This window comes from Quercus suber, unplaced genomic scaffold (genome assembly GCF_002906115.3).
Source record: "Quercus suber isolate HL8 unplaced genomic scaffold, Cork oak 2.0 scaffold_269, whole genome shotgun sequence".
In the NCBI taxonomy this organism is placed as follows: Eukaryota; Viridiplantae; Streptophyta; class Magnoliopsida; order Fagales; family Fagaceae; genus Quercus; species Quercus suber.
In genome coordinates, this window is record NW_027069725.1 from 773,429 (window position 1) to 789,270 (window position 15,842).

The 15,842-nt window shown below is 32.6% G+C and overlaps 1 protein-coding gene across 1 annotated transcript; it reads left to right on the plus strand.

Annotated features, from left to right (window-relative positions):
• The first annotated feature begins 6,120 nt into the window (after nucleotides 1-6,120).
• Nucleotides 6,121-6,778, plus strand: LOC112035426 (large ribosomal subunit protein uL15x). Its single transcript, XM_024068253.2, has one exon. The coding sequence runs from the start codon at nucleotides 6,214-6,216 to the stop codon at nucleotides 6,652-6,654; it is 441 nt and encodes a 146-aa protein (XP_023924021.1). The 5' UTR covers nucleotides 6,121-6,213; the 3' UTR covers nucleotides 6,655-6,778.
• The last annotated feature ends 9,064 nt before the right edge of the window (nucleotides 6,779-15,842 follow it).

Below are 15,842 nucleotides of genomic sequence, written 5' to 3' on the forward strand. Positions count from 1 at the left end.
TCAATGAAGAGTTGTTGTAATGGATTTTCTCTTTAGGTTTTCTCTATTATTTTTTTTACAATTGTCCCTAATAATTGATTAGGGATAAAATATGGTTTAATTGCAAGTAGGCTTTGGGATTGAGGTGGCTACAAAAACAACCGTGGGAAGCCAAGTTGGTGCTTTCCATAATAAGATTAAAAGTTAAAAGTTAATTTATTTGGTAAAATATAAATTACACCCTTAAAGTTAAAGAGTGTTTGGATTTTACATCCTAAAATTTCAAAATTTAGAATTTACCTCTTGAAGTTTGGGGGTATTTGTATTTTACACTAACGTTTCAGAATTTGGATTTTACCCCCTAAAGTTTGGTATTTGAATTTTATACCACTAAATTCTGAAACTTTAGAGTGTAAAATCCAAACACTCCTAAAATTTAGTGGTATAAAATCTAAATACTCCCAAACTTTAGAGTGTAAAATCTAAACACTCCTAAAATTTAAGAAGTAAAATCCAAATTTTAAAACGTTAGTGTGTAAAATCCAAATTCCGCCGAATTGTAGGGGGTAAAAAACTAAATTTTGAAAATTTAAAGTGTAAAATCCATATACTCTTAAACTTTAGAGGTGTAATTTGTAATTTACTCTAAATTATTTACAAAAAGTTTAAATTATTTGAAATAAAAGTGAGACAAAAGGTATCATTTAACTCAAAAATAGTACATAAAACTAATCGCTAACCCGTGCAATTCACGAGAAAGCTATTGAATATGAGAATTTTTTTTTTTTAAATCATTAATTTTGTTTACGTTGCATTTTTTAAGGTAGTTTAAGAGATTATTTCAAATCCTCATTTCATTATAATCAACCACTACTGCCAAATCTCATCACTTTATAAAGTATAAGGAAGAGAATATTTTATTCAATTTAAAAGTGTGTCAACACAAAAACCATCACCTATTCATGTATCTTTACATTCGATATTTACAAACTTTGTTCAGAGAGAGAGAGAGAGAGAGAGAGAGTACAAACTTTGAGAAGAAGATATCTCACATTTATATTATGGGGATCATGCATTTTTATTTTTTCATTGTGGTAAAGAAAGTGTTGGTGCAAACACAATAATAATGGAAACAACACTAAGAGAAACTGAATAGTACACTGAATATTATTAATTTAAAGAGAAAAATTACACAACACTATTTGGACTGAGGCGCGGCACTCGCTCTCTTTAAGGAGATTCAAGCCCTTGGTTGGCTAATCTTTGTAACCGGTGCAGACCTTCTCTGACTTGTCTCCCCCAGGATACAACAGCCCAACAAATGTTGTATGGCTAGAACAGCTTCTGCACAAAGTGTTCAAGCCCAAATCTCCACTAGAAAAACACCTTTCTTTGGCCCAAAATTTCTCAAGTATTAGGAATATTATTGAATTCACTCTCTCACACAACACTCTTTGCTTTTAACTATTTTCTTCATTCACTCTTGATATGAAATTAGTCCATAGCATAGCCGTATATATAGTCTTCCAACCCTTCACATAACCTACATGTTATTTATTAATTTAGAAAACTTCTCTTAATTTATTTAATCTAACTTACATACAAGTAACTATTTCTTTAACAAATTATAACTCATCTCTTTATTCATCTTCAGTTATTTTAAGTTTCAACATATTTAATTTAAAATGTACTAACATTCCCCCACTCATTTTAATATTAAATTCGGAAAATGAGAGATTACCGGGCAAAGAGGGATTATTATGCATCATGAAGGTGTGCTCTGCATTGAACCTTCACTTAGTGAAACAACAATCTCTACTCCAGAGTCAGTAGTGGTCTCCGACTTGAACTATGACTACTTAAGGGAAATAAAGTATTACTGCTCACACATAATGATCCAGGTGTTGACATGAGCTTTTATAGCTAGCACTTTACAGCCGTGTGCTGATCCCAGTTTCATGAGTGTATTTGAGATTAAGTCCAAATCTCATAGGGAGCGGCCCCACCCCCATACTCACATAGGTGAAATTTTGTCAAGGGTGCCCCTGTAATTCTGACACCCCACTCATATAAGCTACAAATTTCATTAAGAGTTTTTTACTCAACCTCTCCACATTACAGGATAAATGCACTTACATCATAGGGATGAACAATTAAAAAATTATTTACAAAATAAATAATTTTTTTAAAAAAATGAATAGTGCATTTTTTACGACCATCGTATGATTCGTTTTTCCCATTGAACCCAATTCTCAGGATCTCTGGTCCTTGGGTTGGGTATCCTCATACATGGCTCATGATTCTATGGACTTTAGTCCCATCCCCCTCGATGTATTCCAGACCCTATCTTTTGCCAAGGCCTTGGTAAATGGATCTGCAAGATTATCATTAGATTTAATATAATTCACAGTTAGGATGCCACTACTCAAATAAGATCGCACGGTACTGTGCTTTCTTCTTATAGGTCTGGATTTACCATTGTAATAACGGTTTTTAACTCTACCAATTGCAGCAGTGCTATCTTCTTCCAACCCTTCACATAACCTACATGTTATTTATTAATTTAGAAAACTTCTCTTAATTTATTTAATTTAACTTACATACAAGTAACTCTTTCTTTAACAAATTATAACTCATCTCTTTATTCATCTTCAGTTATTTTGAGTTTCAACATATTTAATTTAAAATGTACTAACAGAAAGTACTAAGAAATGCAATGGGATTAACAGGGCAAGAAAAAATCTCTATAATTAGTATTGCATGTAACATTGATTGTCTTTGATTCTGCCAAGGTAGAAAGCCTCTTACCTATAAAGATATCCCTCCACCTTTATTGCTGATTGAGAAAATAATCCAATAGAAGCCGTGCTATGTTGCCTTTTGCATAACCTCTTGTCAAATTGACATTTGGCCACAAAAGTGAACACCCTTCAAATAAATCTGCAATTACTTCACAATCCACACCATTGATTCTACTATAAGATGTCACTCCTACCATACTTTTACATATTTTCGGCTTCAGTCTTCTTAGAACCAAATCCTTCTTACATAACCACCATCAACAAAGGCTTGTTTAACATCAAATTATTATAGCAAGCAACAACCTAGTACCAAAAAAAATTTAAATAAATCTACATAACCTCTAAATAGAAAACAAACTGAACCAATTTCCATATTAAAAAAATCATGTTTGCACAACATCTAACCAAATGTCAGCAATTTTTTTTTTAATTTTTTTGTTAACTTTGTAATGACTATAAAAAACCTTACAGACTTTGATCACCACCACAATTATAGATACTGTAGCTTATACATGTTATTATGTGATATTCAAAATTAGGGCAATAGATGCGGCTGCCAAAAATTCAGTTGGAAAGACTTTTATGACATAATGATGCCGCAGCCAAACAATATATAAATATATTGTTTAACAACATTTAAGAAGAAAAAAATTTTATAATAAAAAAATGTACACATTGTTTTGAACTATCTGAATTCTGAATCAAAATATAACTAACTAAATTTAGTAAAATGGTTTTCATATAAATACAGCTTTATATGTAAAATGTGAGTTGAATTCTAATTCAAACCACCTAAATGCAATGCAAATCAATTTAAAAAGTCAAATGCAAATCAACTGTAGAGATCTAGGATTTAGGGGTTATTTAAGGTGATAAGCATAATTGTTCAATTATTTAAAGTAAAAATTAAGCTAATCAAACAATTAAATAATTCACTGTAAATCTGAATTGGTGAAAATAAGCAAGAAGCACTTAAATGAAAGTGGAAGTGCACTAACAAACTCCCTTCACAAACACAGTAAATCTATGAATTAAAAACCTCAAATTTCCACTACAAACGCACAAAACTGATAAAACCCAATTAAATACTAAACCCATAAAGCCACAAGTTCACTAAAAAAAACTCAACTTGGTGAGCGGAGGCCGGCTGGAGAGGTGAGGAGAAGGAGGAGCAGATGGAGACATTGCCGGAGGAAGAAGTGGATTAGAAGTTTGATGGTTTTGTGAGAAGAAAATAAAAGAGAGAGAGAGAGGCAAATTGTTGTGCGTACATTGAGGCTTTGGTCGAAAGGTGGAGATATCGTAAAATAGGAACGAAATTGGTAAATAACCATAAAATCTCAACTATATAGTTAGTTGTCAATAGTTTCAAACTACATTTTTTTCTAGCATTTCGAGTTTAAGAAACTCGATGTAGGGGCTATAAATCGAGTATTTAAGGGTTGATTTTCATATTTTGATCGGGTTTGAATTGGCACTTTTTCTACATGGCATCCACGTGGAAATCGAGTATCTGAAACTCGATTTCTAAGCCAATATATCTATTAGACCAGCTCCACCGAAAAAAAAAAAAGAATGAGACTCGATTTATAGGCCAAAATCGAGTCTTAAATACTCAGAGCTGCTATATAATATAGTTTGCAACCGGATTACTAACTAGATAGTTAAAAAAAAATTAATTTACTATTTTCCCCTCGTAAAATAGTCAGATTGGTTTTTTAAGAAGAAAATTAAATCTTAGGTGGCACAATATAAGAAAATGAACAAAAGTAAAGGTTTCGGTTTTAGTATATATAAATAATTTAAATTTTAACTTTTTGTAAATAAATTAGAGTAAATTGTAAATTACACTTCTAAAATTGAGGATATCTAGATTTTACACTTTGAAGTTTCAACATTTGGTTTTTACCCTCTACAGTTTGGGAGTATTTGGATTTTACATTCTAACGTTTTAGAATTTAGATTTTGCTTCATAAATTTTAAGAAGTTTTGGATTTTTCTCTCTAAAATTTGGGATATTTGGATTTACACCCCTAACGTTTTAGAATTTAGATTTTGCTTCATAAATTTTAAGAATCTTTAGATTTTTCTCTTTAAATTTGAGATATTTAAATTTTACACCATAAAGTTTCAAAATTTGAAAGTATAAAATTCAAATACCTTCAAATNAAAAAAAAAAGAAATCAGAGCCAGAAAGAAAAAAAAAAAAAAAAAAAAAAAAAAAAAAAAAAAAAAAAAAAACCGAATAAGAAGGAAAGAAGCCGAAACAAGAAAAAAAAAAAAAAAAAAAAAAAAAAAAAAAAAAAAAAAAAAAAAAAAAAAAAAAAAAACCAGAAGCAGCCCCAGGCCTGCGAGCATCAGGCTAGCGCCAGCCCCAGGTCGCAGCGCGACCCAGGTTGCCGGGCAACCCAGGTCGCCGTGACTAGGTCGCATCGCGACCCAGATCTTCTGTTTCTGGGTTTTTTTTTTTTTTTTTTTCCTCTGATGAACACATGCATTTGAGCTTGATCATTTTCTGGGTTGTTTCTCTGTGATCTGATTGTATTTCGGCGACCCAGGTCTTCTGTTTCTTTTTTTTTTTTTTTTTTCTCTGATGAACACATGCATTTGAGCTTGATCTTTTTCTGGATTCTTTGTCTGTGATCTGATTGTATTTTTTTTTTTTGGGTATTTCGGCTTGTACATGAGACTTGGAGAGTTCAAATTTTTCAAATAATTTTGGTTTGGAAATCGAGTCTTAGAAACTCGATTTCCAGGTGGTCTCATGTGGAAAAATTGCCACATCAGACCATATAAATCGAGTATTTGAGACTCGATTTATAGGCCAAAATCGAGTCTTAAATACTCAGATGCTGCTATATAATATAGTTTGCAAACCGGATCTACTAACTAGATAGTTAAAAAAAAATTAATTTACTATTTTCCCCTCGTAAAATAGTCAGATTGGTTTTTTAAGAAGAAAATTAAATCTTAGGTGGCACAATATAAGAAAATGAACAAAAAGTAAAGGTTTCGGTTTATAGTATATATAAATAATTTAAATTTAAATACCTTCAAATTTTAAGAGATAAAATTTAAATTCTAAAATTTCAAAAGGTAAAATATAAATACTTCGAAACTTCGTTTTACCTGGGCTTTTTCTTGGGTCTAGGAAACTTAGAGCCGAATATTAATTGGACCAACCAAAAATATCCAATGCGGCCAGTCTCAGGCCCAACCCAACACTCTCTCCATTTTCAACCCATTTCAAAATTCCACCACTACCCCCACTCACCCCCAAACCCTAAGGGTAAATCCGTCACCCCAAAAAAACCCATCCCCTCATTTCTCACATAAAATCCCCAAACCCTAGCCCGCTTCTCTCTCTCACTCCTCTCTGAGGCGCGCCGAAAACCCCAACACACAGAGAGACCGAGAGCGAGGGATCCCAACAATGGCGACACGTTTCAAGAAGAACAGGAAGAAGCGCGGACACGTGAGCGCCGGACACGGCCGTATCGGCAAGCACAGGAAGCATCCTGGAGGTCGCGGAAACGCCGGAGGCATGCACCACCACCGGATCTTGTTCGACAAGTACCATCCTGGGTTCTTCGGCAAAGTCGGTATGCGCTATTTCCACAAGCTTCGCAACAAGTTCTATTGCCCAATCGTTAACGTCGACAAGCTCTGGTCTCTCCTCCCCAACGATGTCAAGGACAAGGCCTCCAACGACTGCGCTCCTGTGATCGATGTCACTCAGTTCGGCTACTTCAAGGTCTTGGGCAAGGGTGTTCTTCCTGAGAACAAGCCTGTCGTTGTTAAAGCCAAGCTCATCTCGAAGATCGCGGAGAAGAAGATCAAGGAGGCCGGTGGTGCTGTGGTACTCACTGCTTAGGTTTCGGTACTTTTTTAGGTTCTTATATGAAAATTTTGGTTTATTCGCGAACCCTTTTGAGACGTGTTTGGTATTATTATTGTTATCTGTTTAATGAAAGTTTTGAATCATGGGATTATTGTTATATGTTTTTTTTTTGGAATGGTAGATTCAATCGGTTTATTATGCATGATATATGATATTTTATTGTTGTTCTGGATTATTGGCTTGGTGGATTTTATGTTATGAGATTTCATTTTGCTTTGTATCGGCTGTTTTGAGTTGATAGAAATGGATGAATACGGTAGTCTTTTTCGGATTCTTAAATGTTTCATATCTGATTTTGTTAGATTGATGATGATGATGATGGTTTGGTGAGTGTGAGTACTGAGTAGAGATATTAAGATGGTTTGTGATATTGTACTGGTGGATTTTGTTAGGCTCTTAATGTTTCACATCTTATTCGGGTTGATTGATGTGATGATGATGACACTTTGGTGAGTAGGGATTTTATTTCCCTGTGAGAGTATATGCTTTAGGGTACATGGGTCATGGTGTTTCAGATTTGTGGAGAAATATATTAGTATAGAGTTTGTTTAATTGGGATTGGGCACTTAAAAAGTTGTAAGGATTGTTATGCGTAATGAGTGTGGTTCTAAAAGTGTTGTGCTACAATTTTTGTTAGAATGATGGATTTATGAAATTGCATTTAGCCATAGAAACCTCTTTTAGCCAGTCAATTGTTTCTTTTGTATAACTCGGGGGAAGTGTTCCTATTTGTCTCTTTATTTCTGTCTTAAATTCTCATTTCAATCTTTTTTGTCTTGTTTTTACTCTGAATCTGTTGCTCATGTGCAATAGATTCAGAGTAAAAACAAGACATGTTATGTTGACTTGCTGACAGTTCTTTTGGATCAGGGTGTGATACTGTTATCTGATGGGATCAATTAGTGTAAATTCCATGTAGTGACATGAGTTCTGATACATTGTCATGCTATTGAAGGTTGTAATTTTTTGTATTGCATTGCTTGTGGGATAGAACTAAAAGATATGAAGTTCATTGTTGCCATAGTTACATACTCAAATTCATTTCTCAACCTTTTGTTTTGTGCTCTTTATATTTTTTCCTTGGATTACTTTTTGCTCTCTGCTTTCTTTTGGCCATTTTAGTTTTGCTTTAATAGGAATTCTCTGCTTTCTTGTGGCCTTCAGTTGTATCCATCAGCCAGAATTTGCACCTATTTGTATCTACTTAGTGATTAGCCGGCAAGTTTCATTGATCCCTCTCACTTCTCCTTTTCCACTTGCTTCCTTTAGGTCAACCTACCCCGAAAAATTGTCTGCCTACACAGTCTACCAAGGCCTATCAACCATGGGCTTCTTTTTTCAACTAGTGATTTTTTTTGCCATTCTTGGCATTTTGATTCTAAAATCTGTGCTTCACTTAAGATCATTGTTGGTATGCTTAAGTTCGAAGCATGAATCCCCAAGGCTTGAACGCATTTTGCCTCAAAAGCTAGGCTCATTTAAAGCACACTTTAGCGGCACTCAAAGCTCACTTTTTGGCTCTTTTTTATATTTTTCAAAAAAAAAAAAAAAAAAACCAAACTGAATTAAAACTATAGGATTTTGACATTATTGTTATAAACCATTTATTTGACATATTTTTAGTGCAACTTATTAAAAAAAAATTTTGAGTGTAAATTGTCTTGAAAAAAAGTATGATATAATATATTTGTGCTAATTGTTTAATTACTTAAGTGGTTGATGTTGAACGGACTAATTCTTATAAACTTATAGTCATTAAGTGATTAAATTATTAACTAATATTTTAGTCATAGGGCATTATGGATATTGGAGATTTAAGAAAGGATATTACTCATATTTAGCTTAACAAAGTTTATTTCCAAACTAATCTGGAGATAAAATTTTCAAACTTCTCATATATAATATATATATATATATTTTTTTTTTATGTGAATGTTGAAAATTTAACCGTTAAATATCATGTTTTTTATGTTCTTAATATGCATATCAAATTTGGTTCAAATTGGATATTATTATTATTCGATCAATAAACTTATTTTTTATACATAATTTTAGATCATAAAAATTTGAAATTTTAACATTTGCTTGATGAGATAGCAATTGATCTTTGATTTTTTTTAAATTTTACATAGATGAAGAATATTATAAAAACATGCAATTTAATGGTTAGATTTTCAAAATTCACAGTTAAATAGAGTTACATGAGGAGTTTATAGAGTTACTCTTCAAACTAACTTGGAAAGAAATTTTGTTCAATCAAACATGGGCTTCAAACTAACTTGGAAAGAAATTTTGTTCAATCAAACATGGGCTTGCACTTAGGCTCCAAGAGGTACTTGCACACAAGTGTGCCCCTCCTTTCACCAACACTGCTTAAGATGTTTTATGACTAGCATTTGGTAAACGGTGACCATGTGAGTGTATACAAGTAATTTTTCCAAATGTTTAAAGTTGGAAAAACTACTTGTGACTTCTTCCACCATTATTCTTGCGTTCTTGGTGATATTAAGAAATCATGTCACGGGGATGAGGCATGATTGGATTGATATCATTCTGTATTTTTAGATTTGGATTGGTATCATTCTGTACTTTTAGATCATGGACTCGTGAAGTTATTGTGTTTGTGATGTTGGAATAGGCAATAGAGCATTGGTAATTTGTTGTTGCTTGGGAGGAGGTGACCAATCAGTAAAGTGGGAAAAAAGTAATGCAGGATATAACATAAACTGCCTAAAAGAACCAAACAACCTTAGGCTGGCCTAAGCAAAATTTTAGTCAAATTATAGAACCAAACACGTGATGGGATGCTATCCTAAACATGGTATTTAGATCATTCATGTTGGCCTGAGCTAGGGTTGTAAACGAACCTAGCAGTTCATGAATAACTCGGGTTCAACTCGATAAAAAGCTTGTTTATATTCATTTGTTTATAAATAAGTCAAAGTTTAAGCTTTAGTTTTAGGCTTGTTTGATAAACAAGCTGAGCTTAAGCAAAAAAAAATTGTTCGTGAACAAACTTGTGAACAGTAGCGCTCGATATAAAACATGTTGAGCTTTGGCTTGTTTATAGCTTGATATATGTTTACTAAATAAACTCTTTATTATAACATTACACATGTTTTGGAATGTTAATTTATAACTTGTTTATTCATATATGTTTTGAAATGTTAATTTATTTAGATTTGTGAAAATTATAGCTGCACCGACGACAAATGTGGATATAAAAATTGTATTTTGAACAATTACTCAAGCTATAGACAATGAATAATGAATGAATGAATTTAATTATGTAAAGTTGTAATTTGAATAATTTCTAATCACGGGTAGAATTAGAAGCATGATAAAATGAGTATATTATTTTATTATTTTTTTGGGATAATTACAGTAAACCCACTTGTGGTATAATCCGTTTTCACTTTGCCTACCTATGGTTTAATCATTTACACTTTGCCCACTTGAGGTTATTTCCGTTAGAGCTTTGTTACCCACCTTTGGCTTCTTCTGTTAATAAACAATTTTTACCACCAAAACATACCATAACAGGAATAAAAAAGTTAAGAGTTTGAATTTTTTTTTGGAAGAGCTGGGGTTTTGTGTCTCTATGCAAATTACAGGTCCTTTGCTGAAATTCCTTTGAAAAATAATCAAAAAGGAAGAAGGCAAGAAAGATATGATTATTTATGATGAACCATTAAAAAAGGTCTACATTGGGACATTTTTTAATATCTTTTTAACACAATAAACCCCATAACCCAAGCACAGAAAATATCTCTCTCATCTCTCACGCTAAAAATAAAATCAAAAATCTCTCTCATCTCGGTAACACATTAAAATTGTTTCAATGCCGTGAAATCGAGGTCACCATCGCCATTGGTGGACGCTGTATTGAGTTTCCTCCGAACCCACAGCCGATTCTTCGCCACAGCCTATCTTTCCTTCGCTGCCACTCCTCTTCTCGCCGTAGAAACCCCCTCTACTTACACTCCAACAACGACTCTCGATCCTTCAACGTCTCTTGGTTGTGGGTTCATTTGATTTTTGTGGTTTTGGTTGTGGGTCATCTGATTTCCTTCGTTTTCGCATCCGTCTCAGTCTTAGCCTCTATCTTGACGATTTGGAGCAAATCTAGGAAGAGGGCCAGTGGTGGTTTAGAGTGTATGGAGCTTGATCTTGACCTTCGTCCCGGTTTCGGCCAAAATGGGGCTCGATCTTGGCCTCTACTCGGTCCATTGATAATTGCAAAATCCCTCTTCCTTTCTCTTTTTTGATCAACGATGGTGGTAGTGGGTTTGGTTACTTTGTTGGCTTGGGTTTGTTGACTGATCGGTGGGTTTGGTGACTGATCGGTGGGGTGGATTTTTGGTTTGGTCGGCGAGGTGGTGGTGGTTTGATTGTGTTGGTTAGTGGTGGTGAGATTTGGGTTTGATTGTGTTGGTCTGGGTTTGATTTTGTTTTTTTTGGTTTGTTGTGATTGGTTTCTTGATCTGGATTTGATCTTGGTTGGTTTGTTTACTAGGTTTATGGGTTTGATTTGCTGAGAATTTGGTATTAATTGTGTTAAAATTTGGAGAAGAACATGAAGAATTCAAAACACCAGTTGTAAAATGAAGAACAAGTTGAAGATTTAATGCTCTTCAAGTTGTGTTAGATTAGATCATTTCCTATTATAAAGAAAACAAAACACTAGTGATGTTCATACCTTTCTAATGTTCATACTTTTTTTTTTTTTTTTGTAAAAATTGGAAACCTTTCTTTCTAATGTTCATACTTTTTTTTTTTTTTGTAAAAATTGGAAACCTTAGTTTTTTGATTTGTTTTATGTTTGTTTTTGTTTAAAAATGTGTTTGTTTAACTGCAAATGGAAAGGTAGGTAATGGATCCTTAATAGAGCAAATCTCAAGTGGGCAAAATATAAATGATTAAACCACGGGTAGGCAAAGTGAAAACGGGCTTAACCACAGGTGGGTTTACTATAGTTATCCTTTTTTTTTTTACTTGATTTTTGGTGATATAAGCATTTGATGATGCAAATTTTTTGGATCCCAAGCTAAAAAGCTTAACTTGAGCTCGAGTTTAAGCTTGATATTAAGCTCGAGTTTGGCTTGGCTTAATTAAGCTTGGCTTGGCTAATTAATTAATTAGGTCAAGCCAAGCCAAGTTCAAGCTTTTTGGCATTCTTACAAGCTCAAGTTCAAACATTGTTTTAAAGCTTGTTTTAAGCTCGAGCCAAGCTTGAACATTTGATTTTTATTGATGAGCCAAGCTCAAATACACACTACTCGACAAAGCTTGGCTCATTTATAGCCCTAGCCCTGAGCAAAATTTTAGTCAAATTGATCATGAAAGCTCACTTTTCTACTTAATGTAGTTTGTTTTTCACTTCCATTTGCATTGAGCTCTTTTTTTTACTACTCTATTTAAGTACTACTTTTTTTCTTTTTTCTTTTTTTAATATATATATTTTATTCACAAACTCTTGTACCTCTTCTTCATCAACTCTGCCAAGCTAGGCACCATTTTGTTTCCTTGCCTTTTTCCTCAACATTCCTGTCCCTCTTGATCTGAGTCCAACCCTAATCCTAACCTCGCGAAATTAAGTTAATTGTTGTAGATCTTGTTGAAGATACAATGCTAGTTATGTTTGACCATGTGTTGTATGTTAAGGTTTATGCCATAAAATCCAATTTATTGGCATGTTATAAATAATTAAATTGTTTAATTATATAAGATTATTTGTAAATGAACTAATTGGACATTATCATAATCCTTTAGATGTATTGTATGCGATTTAGTTACAGAAGATATAAATCACAAGTTCCTGATAAACTCAAAATGTAGTTCATAGTCGATGATGAAATTAGGCATTTTATCTGCGAAGACTATAACACATCAACTAAGATGGTTTATTTTGATCATAGAAGTGGAGACTTCTAGTCGATGTGTCTTAAGTGTGTAAGACATATTAAATTGGATTGCTGTGCGATTAATTATTCAATTAACAACTGTCATTTGAATAATATGTTAGGATTAGTGCTCTTAAACTCTATTGTATGATGCTATGTATGATATTAAGTGTGACATTATGTATGACTTAATATTGTGATTGATAAAGTTGTTTTATTATTATATAAAATAATGGTAACATGAATATTTGGACATTATTATATAATCTATGAAATGCATAATATGTGATTTATGTGAAAAGTCACAGAAGATATGAATCACAAATTCTTTGTAAACTCAGAATTATAGTTCGTAGTCAGTGATAAAATTGGACATTTCATCTGTAAAGACTATAACATATTAATTAAGATGATTTGTCTTGATCATGAAAGTGAAGACTTTTAGTTGATATGTTGATATGTTTTAAGAGTTAACACATATTGAACTGGACTGTTGTGAAATTTATTATTCTCTTAACGACTGTCAAATGAATAATAAATCTCATGACTTATATTTGCATGAACTCTTAATCCTGAGAGAATAATGGACCTGATCATGAGGTGTAGGTTGCTTTGATATATCAGAAGTGAGATCTAAAATCATGGATAAAATTTCAGTATGTTGGGTAGCCACATTTAGTGTTGATGGAACATATATTCTCAAGATCGAATTCATAGTCTCTTAATGGAGATACTTCTATTGAGATAAGTTTAATGAATTTGTTATTCAGAATGTTAGGCCTAACTACTTTAGTAAATAGTTACTAAAGTATATATTCATGAAATTGGATTTCATAAATATATGATGAATAACTTAAAGGATTAAACCGGGTACTCAAGAATTAAGATATAGTAATTTACAAAGTGGCAGTCTACCTTCATGACTTTGTATTATTACGAATATTTTATGAAGGGATTGCATGTATAATAAAATCTTACGATATAGTTTATTAATAAAGCCTAGAGTGCAATTATATTTATATAGTAGTATTAAATATAATTAATGGTAACTTTGAACTTGTCAAGAATTAATAGAAAAGCTCAAGGCCCATTGGAGCTAGTGTTTTATTTGTTTCCTTTTGATCTCACTCCAAGCCACATACTAAAACCCAATTGGAAATGCTCAAAAGGCTAGCCCAATTAGATAATCAGTTATTATGAGAAAAATATACAGAATTTTATAATAACAACAAGTACATGAAATAGTATGTATGTAAGTGTTGGACACTCTTTTTGATTCTCTCTAGAACATACACATATAACTGATTGAGAGACCACACTTCTTGGGCATTAAGTGGAATTGGAGTGAAGATTAAAAGTTTTCCCAAGTACTTCTAATCTTTGATTTTGAATTTCACCGCATCAAGGTACACTCTCTTGTTCTTATATTTTGAAACTTACATAGCATGTGTTATCAATTGTGAATGAAGTAGATCCGTTAATTTTCCGTTGTGTACATGCATATTTCCATCATAATAAATCACATGACTTCTAATTTCATAGATTCTCAATCCTAAAATCACAGTGAACCTAATTATGAAGTGTAGGTTACTTTGATATATCAGGAGTGAGATATAATTTAACGGTCAAAACCTCATTATATTGGGTAACCGCACGTAATGTTAAGGGAACATATATTTTTAAAATAGAATCCATAATCTCTTTTTATAAAGACATGAAATATCCCCTTGAGATAAGTTTAATAGGAACTGATTATTCAGATCCTGCTACTTTAGTAAGGAGTTACTAAAGTTTATATTTAATAAAATTAGATTTCATAAATATGAATAACTAAAAGATTAAATCGGGGACTCAAGGAATAAAATAATTGTTTACAAAGTAATAGTTCATTATGACTTTGTTCACTATGGATATTTCATAAGAGGGTCAAATGATATCATATTAGAGTTTTGGGATATAATTTATTAATAAGGCCTAGAGTGCAATTATATTTCCATAATAGTACTTTTTATATAATTAATGGTAACTTTGGACTTGTCAAGAATTGACAGATAAACCCGAGATCCATTGGAGCTAGAGCCTTATTTGTCATTTTGGTCCCATGCCAAGCCATATACTAAAGCCCAATTGGGCTGGCCCAAAAGGCTAACCCAATTAGATGATAAGTTTTTATTTAATAAGAGTTACTAAATAAAGTAACTGCCCAGACAGTTAAAAATATATGTATGATTAAAAGAAGAGAAAAATAGTTTTTCTTTGCAAGATCTTTTGAATACATTTTCCAAAGAAAATTCAACGAACTTAAGAACTGATTGAGAGACTATTCATCTTAGGCACTATGTGGAATTGGAGTGAAGATTTAAGATCTTCTCAAGTCGTGTTTTTGAATTTCATTGTATTAAGGCACGCTTTCTATTTTTTATTCTAGAATTCAAAGTTATATGTTATCTCTCATGATTGAAGTAGATCATTGTGTTGCTTCTGCTGCGGGTTTTGTATGAGATGCAAAACTAGTTTTTCCAACACTGTATGTAACAATTTTCTTAGTGTTGACCTTTCTTCAGTTGTATGGTGTAATTTGCCTAGATTAGGAGGATGTCTAATCTATTTCTAATGCTCTTGCATTTTGTTGATCTCTCTCTCTCTCTCTCTCTCTCTCACTTCTTTTCCCTTGTATTTTGTTGATCTCATTTTCTCCATAGCAATAGCCAGTAGGATTTAAATGCAGTGTGTTGTGCAATGCCAATTGTTGCCTTAGCTAGCTAAACATCACTCAAGTTTTTGATGATGCTGTTTTGGTTACTGGGTGATCAAAAATTCTAAAACCACATAATAAACCACAACCTTTGCCATAACTGTCCACGTGAGAAACTGTGAGTAGTAGATAAAAACTTGTGGGATCATGTGAAAGTGATATTATGTAACTAGTCACAGTCTGCCACATAAGATAATTGTGGCAAAGTTGTGACTTTTTATGTGACAATAGAATTACTCCTAGGTGATAGGTGGGTGGTTTGGTTTTTGAGGATATATATTTTGTTGAATGAGTAATAATGGGACATTGTTCTACATCTTGATTTAATGATTTATAGTCTAATTGGATTAATTAATGCTAAATACATCTTTGATTTATAGTCTAATTGGAATAGTGCTAAATACAGAAATATAATTTGAAGAATATTTGCATGAGTATGCTCCAGTTTTGTAATTTAGTACATGGTTATGAATTTATGTTGCTTTTGTTGTGTTTGCCAGAAA